The 18958-nt window shown below is 37.7% G+C and overlaps 1 protein-coding gene across 2 annotated transcripts in view; it reads left to right on the top strand.

The window, feature by feature from the left end:
• Positions 1 to 309: 309 nt before the first annotated feature.
• Positions 310 to 18958, top strand: part of NPEPPS (aminopeptidase puromycin sensitive) — a 117290-nt gene continuing 98641 nt past the window's right edge. The window contains exons 1-2 of one of the 2 annotated variants that reach the window (XM_027974632.2): positions 310 to 670; positions 8378 to 8462. In XM_027974632.2, coding sequence (XP_027830433.1) covers positions 410 to 670; positions 8378 to 8462 — 346 coding nt within the window. In that variant the 5' untranslated portion in view covers positions 310 to 409. Of the gene's footprint in view, positions 671 to 8375; positions 8463 to 10641; positions 10775 to 18958 lie in introns of those variants that run through there. The other variant, XM_060395568.1, reaches the window with a different exon arrangement.

Here is an 18958-nt window from a genome sequence, read left to right as displayed (position 1 = left end):
TTCCGGGCTTCTTCCGGCTCCGGGAGCAGTCCGCTGTCCGCGGCGCCGCGGACAGGTGCAGCGCCAGCAGTCCCCTCCCGCCTCCAAGGCTCCCTCGCTAACCCGCATCCTCCCGCCCAGCCGGCCGCGCCCTCGCCGCTCCTTCCCCTGACTCGGCGCGTGCGCGCACACCGGCGGAGGCGCGCCCGCCCCGCGGGGCCGCGCACGCAGTTGCTGCCGCCGCCGCCTTCCCTCCCTGCTGGCCCTCCTCCCCTTCCCTCCCCTCCGCCCCCTTCCCCGTAGGCAGCCGGCCCGCCAGCCCGCCCGCCCGCACTGCCTCCCTCCTGGCCCCTGGCGCTCGGGCTGGGTCTCTCCCCCGCCCCTAGACTCCCCCGGTCGCTCTCCTCAGGCGGTCGCCGGCGCTCGGTGGATGTGGCTGGCAGCCGCCGCCCCCTCCCTTGCTCGCCGCCTGCTCTTCCTCGGCCCTCCGCCTCCTCCCCTCCTCCTTCTCCTCCTCAGCCGCTCCTCTCGCCGCCGCCGCCGCCTCCACAGCCTGGGCCTCGCCGCGATGCCGGAGAAGAGGCCCTTCGAGCGGCTGCCTGCCGACGTCTCCCCCATCAACTACAGCCTCTGTCTCAAGCCCGACTTGCTGGACTTCACCTTCGAGGGCAAGCTGGAGGCCTCCGCCCAGGTACGGCGACCCTCGGGCGCCGGGGGCGAGCTGCCGGGCAAGCAGTTAGGCCGCGCCCGCGGGCTGGGCTGGGGGCCCGACCCGGCGGGCGGGCCTGGGCGCTGCGGACCTGGGGCTGGGGAGGCCGGCTCGGGGACGGGCGCGCCCCTCTGGGGCGGCCGCTGGGCGCCCGGTCTGTGTGCTCTGCCCTGCTGGGCTAGGGCCCGGGCCGCGCGCCTCTGGGGCCAGCACACCTGTGTGGGGCCTCCCCCAGATCCTGGCCCTTCCGGGCTTGGTCGTGGTCTGGGAGAGGCTGGAGGGTGTTGGGGAGGCCAGAGGGGTCATCGGAGTGCATGCTCAGCCTTTTCCGTCTTTTTCCCCACGCTCCACGGAGGACACTTTGGAAGGGGCAGTCATCTGGGACTCCGGCTGCCGCGCGTTAGAGAGGAGGGGATTCTAGAAGGGGGAAGAGAGTGAGAAGGGGAATGTTAATCCCGTGCAGCCTAGCTGTGTTCTCCCCGCCTGCTCCGGCCCAGGGGCAGGGTTTCTAAGATGATCCGCCCCCTCCCCCTTCCCCTCTAGTGACAGTGCAGCAGTGACTTTGTTCTCTCCTAACCTCCAGAGTAGCTGAAGGAGGACCCCTGTCTCCGCTTTTCCTCCCATCTTCTAGCTTTGCAGCCTTTGAAGCAGGTGGATTTATTGCTACAGCGATGGTTGCTTAGCAGTACCCTCCTCTGAAAGAAGCCATCAGTTTTAGTGTACCACTGGTGAAAATATTCCATTACTCCTCATTGCAGTTTTTGGTGAATCATGCTCCCCCGCGCCTCCCCCCGCAGATTATCTAAAGTATTGTTTGATTTTGGAGATCGTTAGTATTGATGCCCTACAAAGGTCAGGGACAATAGACATTTGTGATATCGTGTTATGTGATGTCTTATGTGAAGTTCGTAATGAAAAATGGGAACTGTTTACTAGTACCTTTAAATATCTTGTAACGATAGCTTTAAATATCTTTTACTTGTTATCTTTAAAAAGAATGATGGTAAATATATTTTGTTTCATTTCTTTTCCTACTGCAGTTAGGGGGGGAAATCAGTAGGCCTCAATCTTAAAGAACAGGGTGTATGTAGCAATGAAATAAAAAGAAATGTAGACTAGCATAGCGTTGGAATGAATTGAAAGTTGGCAGTTGTATTTGAAAGCCTAGTACTCAGGTTGAAAATGTGTCTAAAAGTGTAGAATTAAAAAGTATACTGTCAGATTTGGGGTGCTTGTAGGAAAGCATGAGGGCTCTGTGGTCTCACTGAATCTAAAGACGAAACTTACCCCTGTAAAAGTCAGGTGATTTAAAAATTTTCCATTGAGAATATGAATCAGAATGAGTGCAATGTGGGCCTAAATTAGGATTTGAGAGGGTTATTTGGGAGACTGTTTGTTTGAGCCAAGTGACTATAGAATGTTTGATATATATTGGCTGGGAGCAGATGGGAGGGAGTGTAAACAGTAGTGTGTCTTGTGACTTGGCAGACCTGCGGGAAGAAGGACCTAGCAATGAATGAGTTCGCATTATGTCAAAAGGCTAACATTAAAAAAAAATCATTTGTTTTTTTACTCCATAGTTGTTTTACCCCATAATGGATTCATAATTTTGAGAAGTATACCCTAATAGGTTCATAATTTTGCGAGGTATACCCCATAATGGGTTCATAATTTTGAGAGGTATAGGGAAAAATTTCAGAAAAAAACTGTTAATAAAGGTTTTATTTAAGTGTTAGGGTAGAACAGCAAGCAGTGACATGCTTATCCGTTTTCTGCTTGGCATTTTGAAAGAAATGAGAAATATATGGAAGGCTGGTTGGGACACTGAGGGAGCACATGGTAATGTACTAGGTATTAGCAGGACTTGTTAATCTGATGCAAGGAAAAAAACAGGTTTTATTAAAGAAAGATTGGACTTTTTAATTGTACACATTGCCGCTTTTGATACTGTGAAGAGGAGTTAACATTAGTAAAATGTTAACAGTTGTTAGCATATATTGATGTTTTTGAAATAGATTGGAGCAGTAAGTTTAACCTTTGGGATTAGGTGGTATCTGATTGTGGAAGTCTAAAAATGTGAACAAAATTATATCTCTGGAAGCCAAATTGATAACTGATATTGTGTCAGTCCCCTAACAGTTTGGAATTACCTTGCACAAAGTATGCAATTTGCTTGGTTGCTTTAGTTGCAAAATTTTGTAATAAGCCCAGAGAATTTGTACAGGTTACATGTTAGAAATTTAGTAGATTTTTAACCAGGCCTGGGTGTGGACTCCTGGGGAAGATGAATTAGTCAGTGTGCACTGATTTAAAAAGTAGTTGTCTTTTACATAAGTGTGTGTGGTCTAATTCAGCAGGTTTTGAAAATGTGTTATCATGGGCCTAGAAAAATGGGACATTCCCTTTCCCCTCCTTGTACATTAGGATATGTGAGAGGAATAGACTTTCATAGCTATTTCAAATTCTGACTCTCTTGCTTTGTAGGTAATTCATTTAAAAATAGATTACAAGTTTATGTGAGTGGTGACAGTTCCTGGTTATGAGTGTATAGGGCTTTATACAGTAATTGTGTTATGGAAATAGTTTACCTGTGCCAGAGAAATAGGAGTCAGGATATACTAAACAATCCCTGGCCTCTGCCAACAAAATATTCATGATGGAGATGACTAAATTGGCACTTTGAGGAGAGTTACAGATACAGTAGATTATTTGGCAGACTGAAACTTGGCACCTAAATGGATGTTATTGTCAACCCTGTGTTACAGAAGTTTCTGCCCAAATTTTGCAGATTTTCTATGCAGTCATTTTGGTAGGGTTTTTTTTTTTTTCTTTTCTTTTTTTTTACTTTTAAAAAAGATAAAGGTAATTAATTTTGTCCAGCATTATGCTAGACCACTAAATGGTCTTAAATTTGAAAGATTAGTCATAAGGAATTGAATTTGTTCAGATTTCTATTATGTTTCTTGAAATGTATCATGGAGGAAACCCCCGAGTATAAGAGAGTTTTGTATGGTTTAAGTTTTATCCAGTATCAACTGGCAGTGAATTCTGCGGTGGGTATTCCAGATAAATGAAACTTATTCTTTGAGACACTCAGACTTTAAAAAATATTTACTGATTTGATGGAAATATTTATCTTTTTAAACTCTGTGATTCCTCATATTCTAGGTTTTCTAAATACTGGAAAGCATTCTCAATATGTCACTGATACTTATAACCATAGATTACCCAGGACTGTGTACTATAATTTGTTAGTTTCATATCTGTTCTTTAAAGTTTTTTTGCTTTTCTTATTCTCAGGTTATTACTTGCTGCTTACTGTGTGTTGTTGCTCCCTGTTGTGCAATTTCTTCCCTCTTCTGTTTTACTAAACTTGATCTGAATAGGTCTAAGTAACCAAATAAACAAGCTTGTTTGAGCTTAAAATTTTTTTCTAAATGTGTTTGATGGATTCTCTTCTGAGTGAAAGAAGAAAAAGTATATGGACTTTGTGTCATCGCTTCTGGTTTCCATAAAGGCTTTATTTATTTATTTTTTAACTTCCTGGTTCTTGATAACTGATATTGTACAATGCAGCCTACATAAATGTGGTCTTGAGTAGTAAATTATCAGTGAGACATCTCTGAACTTTGCTACATAAGTGAGCCTGTTCTTACTGTAAAGTAAATCTTACTGTAATCTGTATGTGAGTCAGTGTCAAAGGACTGAGTCTTCAGATAGCTGTTTTGTTGTTAATTGAGATGAGTTCTCTAGATCTTGGAGATTCCATTTTGAACACCGTACAAGTATGTAGTTCTCAGTTTATTTGGCCATTTGCAATCATTTTAACATTTTATTTTAAATTGGGAAATATTTTAAATACAGAGAAGTAACCTACCACTTAGATTTAGCAGATGTTAGTGCCTTGTCCCCTTTGCTTTAGACTTTAGATGTTTTTTGGAAAATAAAATGTCACAGATGCCACTAAAGTCCATTTCCATCTCTTCCCACCCTCACCCTGAGCGGTAAATTCTCTTTTTTGGTAGGTGTTATTTCTATGTATAATTTTAAAGTTTTATGGTATATAAACAATAAATAGTAATGTTCTGTATGTTTACTTGTTATGTTTGACTTTCTGCAGCTTGCTGGTTTTAGTGGCTCTTTTGTTAGAAAACTTGGCTCAATTTGTGTTTACTAATTATTTGCTCCTTATTGTCTTTAGAAATTATAGCACTGTTTTACAAAGGCAATGATTATTACAAAATTTTAATGATGAAATTGCTTGTTAGGCAAAGTGGTAGCTTGTCAGGCTTCAGACTGACTGGTTTTTGGAATTGTCAGACAGGAGGTTTCCTTTTACTAAAATCTCAGGGTTTTAGCAATCAGGAAAAAACCCTTTAGCGTCTTAATAGTACACGTAAGGTGTGTTCCTGAGTGACTGTGGTAAAGACTCATTCAGGAAAAAAATTGTCTCAGATTGCTCCCTTCCTAGCTCTTTGGAAACTTCCATTGCAAAATTGTTGCTAATGGTCAAGTTGTCTATTCAGTAGAAATGTTATGGTTTGGTTTAGCTGAAATACAGTCTGTATGGGACTCCAAGAAGACTTAACTAGCCCTAATTTGAATTAAAGAAAGAATATATTAATAACCCATTTATTCATAGCACCAGATGGAAAGGTTGAAAGTAAGTTTGTTTTCAATACAATTTATATGCCCACCTTTAGCATTCTGCTTCTATTTTAAGCTTGGAAAGTGAAGATGTTAATGCTGACATTCTTTTGATTTATTACTAGTTTTTTTTTCAATTGAAGTATAGTTGACTCAACATTATTACCTGTGTTTTTGATAGTGGAACATACAAGCAGTATTCAGTAACATGATGATGTTAACCTGTGAGGAATCACTGAATCATCAGGTTAGAGCTCTTGTTGGTAAAGCATCAAAAAGATCAGTGTGATAGTTGAGTGCATGCTTAAGTCCACATAGTTGTTTTAAATTACATTCCTTGGATGGTACAAAAGAGTATGCTGATATCCAATATAATATATAATATGTGCTTTATAGTACAGCACATAATTCTTAAGTTTGCTATCATTTTGATTAAGTGCTTTCTAAACCATTAGGTGAATGCTGTTAGATGATATTCAGATTAATATCTTTATGAGTAGAGCACATTTAGTCTTGTTCTCTGTGCATGTGTCTGAATAATAACATCTATTAAAAGATTACTATGTGTGAGGCACTAAGTGGTAAAAGAAACACTTTCTATGGATTATCCTGTTGTTTATAAAGTGCATTTCTAATATGAGACAGAATATATTGTCTGATTTTTGAAATTTGAGTATTGCCTTCCAGAAATGGCAGTACTCTGGAAAAATGTTGCTGTTCAACAAGCAGCTTAATTTATTAGTATAAACTGGTAGTGGTGTTCGTTGTTCAGTTGCTCAGTTGTGTCTGACTCTGCGGCCGCACAGACTGCTGCACACCAGGCTTCCCTGTTCTTTCTATAAACTGGTGGGTTTTCCCTAAACCCAGGAGGAATTGGAATGTACTTGTAACTGGATGTTGTGTCCTGTGCCTTTCCAAAGTACAAACACTTTTCCTCAAAACGGTACAATATTAGTGAGATAAATGTCATTTGGCATATGTCGTATAGTACAAGTATCTTGACATGGTAGATTAACTGCTTGGCTACCATTAAATTCATTGTAGATGTTGATGGATGAAAATAAAAGTTGCCTAGGTAAAGATTAAGACATGTAACTAAACAACTTGTTATTATTCTCTATGCCAACTTCAAACCCTGGAAAATTTTTTATTCATTTTACCCTTTGGTGCATATGCTAGTAAATGCTTTATTCCTGTGTTTCTGAAAAAAATTTTTAAAGTCAGTTTATGAATAGGCAAGGTTGTTTTTTTTCTTTTTGTTTAAATGTAGTGCTATAAACAGTCGATTGGAACTAAAAGTTTTAGTGTTGTTTAGATGTGTTCTGGCAAAATAAACAGTGTGAAGAAAGGAATATTACCACTTACAGAATTAAAAAACTGTTCACCAAATGGTATTTTTGTTTAGAAACAGGAAGATTTATGAGAAGATTTTGTTTTTTATAAGCCAAAATAGTTTCTCTTTACGTGTTATAGATTTTAACAGTCTGTTATAAAGTTTAATAACATACTGTCTGTAATTTAGGCCGGGTAATTTTAATATTAATCATATGTATGTATTGGTTCCTAATAAAATAATTACTCTTAGGTTTTTCATACAGATTTTATATTACTCTGTTTCTTTACCTAGTGTTGTGGTCTGTTCAGTGACCTCAAGGCACTGTTGACTACAGTTGATTTTGTTTGATCTACACAGTGTTTTTGAAAAATCTGAATTAATTGTCATTAATTAAAAATTGGGAGATTGCATATGAAATTTGTATTTGTGGCTTTTTAAAATTGAAAGATCTGGCAACGTTGTTTGTTTTTTTCCTCCCTATTTAGCAATAATTGGTTGGCTCCAAGAAATGTATACTTCTTCCTTCCTTTGCACATAGCTTTCCTTTATGCATAGCCTTCACCTGGCCTACTGTACTCACCTGTTTCATTGGCCTCTGTGGGCATTTGTTTGTGATTTAGGATATCTGTATTTTTGTTATTTTAGATTTAGACTGTTCAAATGTCTGAAAATGAATTTGAAGCTTTGTTTAATGCAACAATTATATAAAAACAAGGTTACAACCAAATTGGAAAATGAGCAGGGGTTATGAATAAGTTGCAGAGGAAAAACTTAAGGGCCAAAAAAGAAAGAAAATGAGAGAGGGAGGGAGGGAAGAAGAGAGTTGGGGGGGTGGTTGTAGAAGTTGGGGAGAGAGAAAGAGAAGAAACAAAAGAGATAACTAATGTTACTAGTGATCAGAAAAATTCTCATTTAAACAACAGTGGAATACAGTGCAAAGATTATACACACTTTGATATCATTTGTATAAGATTAAAAACATTTCTGTTCTTCATATATGTAACAAAAGTACTAAACATATATGAGAAAGATATACATTAGCTTAGGATAGTGGTTATCTCTAAGGAATGAGGAAGAGAGGAAGGGGCATTCTTTATACCTATATTTTACTTTTTTGGATCTAAGTCAAATAAGACAAAGCCGTAAAAGTTTATTTAATCTTGGTGGTGAGTCATTAGTGTCTCTTACATTCAAGATGTTTCTTTGGGAGAAGAAAAAATTTAAAGAGTGTTTTATGAAGTTTTGACGTAGTTTACAATACCAGGTTTCTTCCTCTATTCTTACAAAAAAAGCGTACACTCATGATGGGTATGATGTGCAGGTTGAGATACATAATTATTTGCAACATGTAAGAAAGGTTTCCTAATTAAAATTTTTTGAAATTAAAAAATTTAAGTTGTTTTAAATCAAGGTTTAAGTGGGGGAGAAAAGGCTTTTATTTAGCTCAGTGGTCAGATACTTGAATTCTGTGAAATACCTAAGTATTTATTATTGCTTTGAATATTACCACAAAAATGTGAATTGCTTTGGATATTTAGAAGTAGTCCTTTATTTCTACCATTGTTGCATAAATACTTAGTTTAGGTTTTAGTCATGTCTGGATTTTTAAAATTGCCTATGACGTATATTAGGCCAAGATGAAGATGTACATATTAATAATGTAGGCTATTTCTGACACTGCTGTCTTTTTTTTTTGGCCATCTTAGGTGAGGCAGGCAACCAATCAGATTGTGATGAATTGTGCTGATATTGACATTATTACAGCTTCATATGTACCAGAAGGAGATGAAGGTAAGTGCTGTTTTCCCTTTTAGTTTGCTGTCTCCATGTTTGTGTATAATATGTACTTTTGTGTGTGCTTTGGTATGTGTGTGTGTTTAATACATACACTTCAGATTAAGATAGCAATGTTTGTTACATTCAAAATAGGAAAATTCTTTAGATGGTCATAGGAGCTATTTGAATAATATGAAATAAAGAAAATGTCACAATTTTACTTCTACTTCAAACATTGTTATTTTGTGACCCTAGGCAGATCACATTTTCATGAGTGTAAAATAAATATAATACCATTCACATAGATCTGAAGAGTTATTTTGAAAAATTAAATGCTTTGAACATGAAAAGTTTCTCAAGCAGACTAGTTTATACGTGAGTTTCTTAAAGTTTTTTTTTATTCTCTTAAACAATAGATTAAAATTGAGATAGTGTTACTCATAATTGGGAGAAAATATTTGCTTTATGAGATCTAATGTGAAGGTTGGAAACTAAATGATGGAGTTAATTATAGAGGAAGAAAATGTTGAAAAGAAACATAGCTTAGAATGTGTGGGAACTCAGCATCTTTATCAAAGAAATATTTTAGATCTTATAATTATAATAAGAATTAAACTGATTAATCCATTTCTGCCTGAATTCTTATTCCCACATAAACTGCTTTTGAAAAAGTTACCAAGTTTGGCATGAACTCACAAGTATATCAATTTTGGATCTGGATTGCTCTTTACTTTTGATTTGACATTCCCTGTTAAATGGCTTATTGATTAGTCTTTGCTACTCAGACTTTTCCTCTTAGAAAACCTTCTCTTTTGATATACATTGTTAGAAATTTGATCTTTTGATTTACATTCTGTATTGCTATTTCCCCTTTTCACAGTATACTGTAACATTTTAAGGCCTGGCTATATGTGTCTCCTCAATTTTTCTTAAATTATCTTGTCCATAGAAAGATAAGATATGTAGCAGTTGAGCATATTATTGCCAAGAAGTACTTAAGTTCAGTTGATTGTAAATGAGGTCAACTGCTGCCATTTTAAGTTAGAGGAACAGATCCTTCAAATGGACTTTAATTGAGTGCCAACTTAAAAAAAAAAATCTTTGGTAAATGAAAGAGATTATTCAATTTCTTTAACGGAGGAAAAATGGAAGCACCTTAGGTAAGCATATCAAGGCAAGCTTTCTTTTTTGTAGGTAGAGAGCGTTTAAATTCAATATAGGGTTTCAAAAGGTTGTTTAAGGTAGAACTAGCAACATAAATGTGTATCCTCCAGTTGGCCTAGTTTCAGCTCAGGTTTGTTTTTATCCTCCTCTACTAAAGTGGCAGGAAAAGAATTCAGAGAATTTAAATGTTTGAATATGTGTAACTGAGTGTGCCAAGTGCATAAAGATCTGAATCTTAAGGAAGCAGTGTTAGTACTCTTAATGAAAATTGATAGGCAGTAGGATTTGGAGAGAGATTCATACAAATCATTAAATGTTTTTAAATATGTAAAATATTTTCTTCAGAACTAGCTAAGGTAAATTTCTCAACTCATCCTATAGCAGTAGGAAAAACCTGGAGTCATGTGTAAACCCACTTTATTTTAGAGTATAACAGAATAGGAAGTTATATTAATTTGATAGTTTAAGGAGACAGAAACAGATTTGGCCTTCCAGATATATACAAAGCTTAATTTTGCCCTTAGATATGGAAGCATTTCTTGATTTTTATCTTTTTGGGAGAGTATAGCACTGTTTCTTTAGAAACTAGTAGTTGTGAACTTGACTGTCAGCTTCTTCCAGGGCTGTAAGTTGGTGGCAGGGTAATAAATGAGTCATAGGGGAGATAGGATTTTTTAACCCAGCTAATCTCATCCAGTACCTATTAATATTTATGATTGCCTTCTGGAAGGCTGCTTTACGTATCTGTAGCCAAAATCTTGGTGCTTTAAGGTAAAATCAGAAAGTTATTTGAAGGCATGAAATTGTTGCTTCTGTGTGTAAATTTTTAATTGATGAAAAAGGCCATCTTGTGATATGTGCAGTAATCCAGATAGATCTATTGGCGTGTCTTTTTAAACTAAGGCACTGCCTTTTAAAAAGAAATAATTTATTTTAAAACCTATTTGAAATCTTACTTTGTAATTTTTAAAATGAGAAATCAGTAAGAAAAACGGCTGAAAACTGTTTTTTTACTGTTCTGCACTTCAAGGGTTGGTGAAATCATTAGCACTTAAGCCAGTGCAAGGAATGCACCTCCCTACACAGTGCAGGGATTAGTATTGTCATCAGCTTCTGCAAGAGAAATACGAAACTTTTGAGTGCCTGAACTCAGGTCCTGACAGGTAAATAGTCTTTTAATTTATCATTAATAGTTGATGGCTTGGGCATAACCACATAGAGAATGATCACTTGAAAGTTTTGTACCAATTTTCCCTTAGTATACTCTGTCAGGTATGTGTTTGTAGAATTAGCTATGTAAGAAAAAGCTTTTCCGTTAGTTACATAATATATCATGCAAAGTTCTATTATATAGTTTCAGATCCACCAGCATCACTTTGGTTTAGCCATATAAAGCATTTAAATTTTAACACATTTATTCTTGAAGTAGAATTGTGTATTTCAATATGACGCGTATGTGCATGTGTATTTCATGAAAGGATAAAACAGAAATATTGCCAAATATTAATTTTGAGTAAAACCATTCAAAAACAAGAAGGTTCCTCGCATTTGATCATAAGCTTTTATCCAACTATTAGTAACCTTTATTCTTCCATACAATTATGTGTGGATTAGTAAAAACATTAATACACCACTTTCTCTTTGTGATAGAGTTGTTTATGGCATTGTTCTGAAAATACATATGTGACTAATTAAGTGCTAGCTCTCAAATCAGGAAGAGTGAAAGAAGGGAATATATCCCTTTCCAGTACAAATGTACTAAAATATGATACCACGATTCATATGAAAATTTTTAAAGAAATCTGAATATAACTTTAGTTATACTAATAACAATATAGGGTAGGGCCTAAAACCAGTTCATTCAGCAAACTTGAATGAATTGGGCTGGATGTAGGAAAATAAGAAATTGGGGCAGAGGCTGAACCGAAGAGTCTATATGTCACATAAATATATTAACATTTTAAACAACTTTTCTGGCCAAACAGAACATTTTTGTGGGCCAGAATGCTGTTGATTTTGCAACCTCTGAAGAGGGATTTCAGGGAACTGTGGTGTGTTATGCATATTCTTTATCACTTGGACATGAAGATAAGACTTGAGCATAGATGTATCATTAAAAAGAGGAAAATCCCTTGGGGGATTCTTCTTGGTTCTTAATTGAAACTGATATAAATTATGTATAATATGCCATTACTATTAAATATGTTAAGCAAATAGTTTTAGTTTGTGATATAAGTTCTGTGGTATGTACTTTTAAAGAATTCAAAATATAGCATAACATCTTTTTTTAGGTAGCTTTTAGAGTTTTTGAACACTAAAGTGGCATTATTTTTGAGAACTTGTTTTTATTTTATCTTTTGTTTATTTGGGGACTTCCGTTATAGCTCAGTCGGTAAAGAATCTGCCTGCAATGCAGGAGACCTGGGTTCAATTCCTGGGTTGGGAAGATCCCCTGGGGAAGGAAATAGCAACCTGCTCCAGTATTCTTGCCTGGAGAATCCCACGGGCAGAGGAGACTGTCCATGGGGTCGCAAGAGTCGGACCTGACTAAGCGACTAAACCACCACCACTTGTTTATTTACTATTGTTTTTTCTGGACTGCACCACTCTACTTATGGGATCTTATTTTCCAAACCAGGATTGAACCTGGGCTCGTGGCAGTGAAAGTGCTTAAACCCTAGCCTCTGGATAGCCAGGGAGCTCCCAAGTTTTGGAAGTTTTGAACATAAAGTCTATTATGTGCTGTTACCCGTCTGAAGAATAGTTAAATTATTGCATAAGCTTGCCATAGTGTCCAGCCTACATTAAGGAACCAAATATTTCCCCGGTTCTCTGGTAACTGTCAGGGCAGCTGGTTTTCAGAATTAAATGTTGATTTTATTTTTTAAATTAAAAAGCTTTCGTTTTTGGAGTTTTAAATTTAGTGCAAAATTGATGAGGAAGTACAGAGATTTATCTTGTACCCATACGTACAGCCTCTCCCACTATCAACATCCCAAACCAGAGTGGTACATTTGTTACAATAAATGAGCCCACAGTCATTCTCACCTAAAGTCCATAGTTTAGAGTTCACTCTTGCTGTTATACATTCTGTGGGTTTTGACAAATATGTAATGACATGTATCTGCCACTGCCGTTGTAGTATTGTACACAGTCTTTTCACTGCTCTAAAAATCTGCCTGTGCTCTGCCTGTTTACTCATCTTTCTCCCTGGCAACCACTAATCTTTTTGCCATAGTTTTGTCTTTGCCAGTTTGTCATTAGTTGGAGTCACACAGTATGTTGCCTTTTCAGATTGGCTTTTTTCATGTAGTAATATGCATTTTTCCATGTATTTTCATTGTTTGGTAGCGCCTTTCTTTTTATCTCTGAGTGCTGTACCCTTGTCTGTACATAAGTTTATTTATCCCTTCACCTGCTGAAGGTCTTCTTGGTTGCTTCCAAGTTTTGACAGTTATGAATAAAGGTTCTGTAGAGGACATGAGATTTGAACTCCTTTCACTAGATACAAAGCAGCATGATTGCTGGATCCTATGATAAGAGTGTGTTTAGTTTTGTCAGAAATTGCCAAAATGTCCTCCAAAGGACTCTTATCATCTTGGATTCCAACCAGCAATGAATCAGAGTTCCTGTTGCTCCTCATACTCCCCATCATTTGTTGTTGTGTTTTGGATTTTAGCTATTCTATAGGTGTGTAGCGGTGTGGCATTATTTTAATTTACAGGACTGTAATGATTTCTTGCCATCAAAATACCTTCTTTGGTGGGTATGTTCAGGTCTTTTGCACAATATTAGTTGCATTCATGCGTGCTCAGTCTTGTCCAACTCTTTGCAACCCCATGGAGTATAGGCTGCCAGGCTCCTCTGTCCATGGAATTTTCCAGGCAAGAACACTGGAGTGGGTTGCCATTTCCTTTTCTAGGCAATCTTCCCAACCCAGGGATCGAATTCTATGTCTCTTCCGTCTCCTGCATTGGCAGGCTGATTCTTTACTACTGAGACACAATGTTAGTTGGAAAAAGAACAATAGAACAATATTAGCTGGGTTGTTCTTTTTCTTATTGTTGAGTCTTAAGGATTGTTTGTACATTTATTTGGCTCCGTAGGGTCTTATTTGTGGTGCACGTGTTTTTTGTTGCAGCATGCAGGCTTCTCTCGTTGCTGTGTGGTGCACAGGCTCTAGAGTGCAGGCTCTGCAGTTGCGGTGCACAGGCTTTAGTTGCTGTGCAGCCTTAGTTCCTGGACTCAGGATCAGACCCATGTCCCCTGCATTGGAAGGGGGATTCTTAACCACTGCACCACCAGGAAAGTCCCTGGAGCTGTTAATTTTAATGAAGTCCAGGTTATTTACTTCTTTCATGGATTGTGTCTTTGGTGGTGGTGTGTGTGAAAAGTCTTCACCATACCCAAGGTCAATTAAATTTTCTTGTATGTTATCTTCCAGGAATTTTATAGCTTTGTATTTCACACTTTGGTCATTGATCAGTTCCTCAGTTATGTCCAACTCTTTGCTACCCCATGGACTGCAGCACGCCAGGCTTCCCTGTCCTTCACCATCTGGAGCTTGCTCAGACTCATGTCCATTGAGTCAGTGATGCCATCCAACCATCTCGTCATCTGTCATCCCTTTCTCCTCCTGCCTTCAGTCTTTCCCAGCATCAGGGTCTTTTCTAATGAGTCAGCTTTTCTCATCAAATGGCCAAAGTATTGGAACTTCAGCTTCAGCATCAGTCCTTCTAATGAATATTCAGGACTGATTTCCTTTAGGATTACACCATAGTTCAAAAGCATCGATTCTTCAGCGTTCAGCCTTCTTTATGGTCCCACATTCATATCCATACATAACTACTGGAGAAACCATAGCTTTGACTAGATGGACTTTTGTCGGCAAAGTAACGTCTCTGCTTTTTAATACACCGTCTAGGTTTGTCATAGCTTTTCTTCCAAGGAGCAAGCATCTTTTAATTTCATGGCTGCAGTCATCATATGCAGTGATTTTGAAGCCCAAGAAAATAAAGTCTGTCACTTTTTCCATTGTTGCCCCTTCTATTTGCCATGAAGTGATGGGACCAGATGCCATGATCTTAGTTTTTTGAGTGTTGACTTTTAAGCCACCTTTTTTCACTCTCCTCTTTCACCTTCATCAGGAAGCTCTTTAGTTCCTCTTTGCTTTCTGCCATAAGGGTAGTGTCATCTGCATATCTGAGGTTACTAATATTTCTCCCAGCAATCTTGATTCCAGCTTGTGCTTCATCCAGCTCCGCATTTCACATGATGAACTCTGCATATAAGGTAAATAAGCAGGGTGACAATACACAGCCTTGACGTACTCCTTTCCCAATTTGGAACCAGTCTGTTGTTCCATTTCTGGTTTTAGCTGTTGCTTCTTGACCTGCATACAGGTTTCTCAGGAGGTAGGTAAGGTGGTCTGGTATTCCCATCTCTTTAAGAGTTTTCTTAGGACTGTAATCTATTTTGAGTTAATTTTTATAAAACAGGTAAGATCTGCCTGGATTATTATTATTATTATTTTTGCATTTGGGTGTTCAGTTTCCAGCACCATATATTGAAAAGATACATCCATTGTGTTACTTTTGCTTCTTTGTCAAGATCAGTTGACTGTATTTATGTGGGTCTACTCCTAGGCTGTCTGTCCTTTTTCATTTATCTGTTTCTCTCTTATTTCTCCAGTGCCGCATCATCTTTATTATTGTAAAGTCTTGAATGAAGTTGGGTAGTGTCAGTCCTCTGACTTTGTTCTCCTTCTGTATTGAGTTGGACATTCTGGATTGTTTGCTTCTCCATATAAACTCTAGAGTCAATTTAAAAATATCCACAAAATAACTTGCTAGGATTTTGATTGGAATTGTTATTGAGTCTGTAGTTCAGGTTGGGAAGAACAGATAGCTTGACAATACTGGGTCTTCTTATCCATGAACATGGAATATCTTTTTCTTCTTTTACTCCTTTGGTGTCTTTGTCATCAGAGTTTTGTAGTTTTCTTTGTATGAATCTTGTACATAGTTTGTTAGATTTATACCTAAGTATTTCATTTTGTGGGGTAATAATGTAAATGATACTTTTTAAAAAATTTCAGATACCACTTATTCATTGCTGGTATATGGGAGAGCAGTTGACTTTAGTGTGTTAACCTTGTATCCTGCGTCCTTGCTTTAATGGCTTATTAGTTGCAAGAGTTTTTTGTTGATTCCTTTGAATTTTCTACATAACCATATCATTTGGAACAAAGATAATTTTATTTCTACTTTTCCAGTATGTATACTTTTTCCTTTTCTTGTCTTAATTGTATTAGCTAGAACTTCCAGTATGATTTTGAGAAGCAGACTTGAGAGGAGCCATCCTTGCTTGTTCTTCATCTTAGCTGGAAAACTCAGAGTTTCTCATTAAGTATGATGTTAGCTGTATGGTTTTTGTAGACATTCCTTATCAAGTTAAAGATGTTCATCTTCATTTCTAGTTTGTTGAGTGTTTTTATCACGAAAGGGTGTTGTATTTTGTAAAATGTATTTTGTGCATCAATTCATTTGGTTATGTGGTTTTTCTTCTTTGGTCTAACTGTGATGGAGTACATTAATTGATTTTTAAACATTGAAACAGCCTTACATACTAGGTTAAGTTCCACTTGGTCATGGTACATAATTATTTTTATAATTTTCTTTTCAAATTTAAACTTTTTCTTTTGTATTGGAGTATAGCTGATTAACAATATAATGGTAGTTTCAGGTGAACAGTGAAAGGATACAGCCATACATATACATATACATTGTTGGATTTTATTCACTAATGTTTTGTTGAGAATTTTTGCATCTGTGTCTCTCAGAGATATTGTTCTATAATATTCTTATAATGTCTTTGTCTGGTTTTGATAGTGAGGTAATGACTAGTCTCATAGAATGAGTTTGGAAATATTCCCTCTGCCTCTGTCTTCTGTAAGAGATTGTAGAAAATGGATCAAGCCCATGTCCCTTGCACTGTCCGGTGGATGCTTAACCATTGACCGCTACAGAAGTCCCACCGTTTTATGGTTTTAATTGAACATCTTATATGATGCCACTTTCTCTCCTTTTTTAGCATATCAATTATACTTAAAATTTTTTTTTAGTGATTGCCTTGGAGTTTGCAGTACACATTTACCTCTAGACCACTTTCAAATAAAAAGATAATATTTCACAGGTAGTGTGAGTACCTTATAATAATATATTCCTAATTCTTCTTTCCTATTCCTTGTATCATTGATGTCATTCATTTCACTTATGCATACACCTCCACACAGAAGCCAACATAGTCAAATACATTGCTGCTATTAGTATTTTGAAGAAATGACTATCTTTTAGATGAATTAGGAATAAGAGAAACATTTTTATTTTACTCTTATTTATTCGTTCTTTGATGCTCTTCCTTTCTTATGTAAATCTGAGTTTTTGGCTTACATAATTTTCCTTCTCTTTAAAGAACTTTTAACATTTCTTGGAAATCATGTGTACTGGCAACAGATTCCCTCAATTTTGTTTGAAAAAGTCTATTTCTCTTCACTTAAAAAGACTTTTCTTTTTAGAGCAGTTTAGATTCACAAAAAGATTGAAAGATTTTCCTACAGTTTGAAGGACAATTTTGAAAGGTACAGGATTTTAGGTTAGTAGTTTTTCTCTCTCAACACTTTAAAGACTTCATTCTTTTCTTTTCTTGCTAGTATAATTTCTGAGAAGTCGAATGCAAAAAGATTGAAAGATTTTCCTGCAGTTTGAAGGACAATTTTGAAAGGTACAGGATTTTAGGTTAGTAGTTTTTCTCTCTCAACACTTTAAAGACTTCATTCTTTTCTTTTCTTGCTAATATAATTTCTGAGAAGTCGAATGTAATTCTTATCTTTGGTTCTCTATACTTAAGGTATTTTTTCCCTCCAGCATCTTTCAAGATTTTTTTTTTTCCCTCTAGCTTTGATCTTCTAAATTTTGACTCTGATATGGCTAGGTGTAGTTGGTTCCCCCCCCCCCCCACCTTCTTCCCACCCCCTGCCACCTCCCCATTATTCTCTTGGTCTTATCTTAGTTTCCTGGATCTGTGGTTTGGTTTCTGACATTAATTTAGAGAAATTCTTACTCTTTATTGCTGTAAATACTGTTTCTTTCTTTTTAAAAAAAATATTTATTTGGCTGCATCAGGTCTTAGTTGTAGTATGCAGGATCTTACCTTACAGTGTGAGGGCTCTTTGTTGTGGTGCTCGAGCTTAGTTGCCCCCTTTCTGACCAGGGCTCAAACCCATGTTTCCTGCATTGGAAGGTAGGTTCTTAACCGTTGGACCACCAGGGAAGCCCCTGCTTCTGTTTCTTTTTCTTGTCTTTCTGGTGTTCCTTTTGCATGTGCTTAAATGCCTTTTGTACTTTTCTCACAGTTCTTGGATATTTTGTTCTGTTTTGTTTTTGCTTTTTTCTAATTTTTTGTCTTTACTTCTCAGTTTTGGAAGTTTCTAGTGTTATATCCTCAAGCTCAGAGATTTCCTTTCTCAGCTGTGTCTAATTGTGAGCCCACCAAAGACATTATTTCTGTTAGTGTTTTTTATCTCTAGCATTTCTTTTTATTTCTTTAGAACTTCCATCTCCCTGCTTGTGTTATCCATCATTAGATGTTATTGTTGTTGTTGTTCAGTTGCTAAGTTATGTTCAACTCTTTGCAACCCCCTGGACTGCAGCATAACAGGCTTCCCTGTCCTTTACTATCTCCCAGAGTTTGCTCAAATTCATGTCCATTGAGTTGGTGATGTCTTCCAACCATCTCATCCTTTGTCGTCCTCTTCTCCTCCTGCCCTCGATCTTTCCCAGCATCAGGGTCTTTTTCAGTGAGTTGGCTCTTTGCATCAGGTAGTCAAAGTGTTGGAGCTTTAGTTTTTAGAAAAGTTACTGGTCTGGTAATTCTAACATTTGTGCCATATCCTTCCGTATATGATTCTGGTTTTGATTCTTGTTCAGTCTCTTTAAATAGTGTTTTCTGCCTTTTAGTATCCCTTGCAATTTTTTGTTGAAAGGTAGACATCATGTCCTGTGTAAGAGGAACTGTGATAAATAGACCTTTAATAATGCAGTGGTGAGGTAAGAGCAGAGGGGAAGCATTCTTTAGTCCTGTGATTAAATCTTACTCTTGGTGAGCTAGTACTCTCTGGGTTGAGCTTCACTGGTGCTTCTCAAGATTTCTTACCCCCTTAGGTGGGACAGGATGACTGGAAGGGCTGGAGTTGGGCATTTCCCTTAGGTTAGGCTCTGTTAGGAGAAGGCAATGGCACCCCACTCCAGTACGCTTGCCTGGAAAATCCCATGGACAGAGGAGCCTGG

This window comes from Ovis aries, chromosome 11, assembly GCF_016772045.2.
Source record: "Ovis aries strain OAR_USU_Benz2616 breed Rambouillet chromosome 11, ARS-UI_Ramb_v3.0, whole genome shotgun sequence".
NCBI classification, from domain to species: domain Eukaryota; kingdom Metazoa; phylum Chordata; class Mammalia; order Artiodactyla; family Bovidae; genus Ovis; species Ovis aries.
This window is presented reverse-complemented; position numbering and strand designations above follow the sequence as displayed.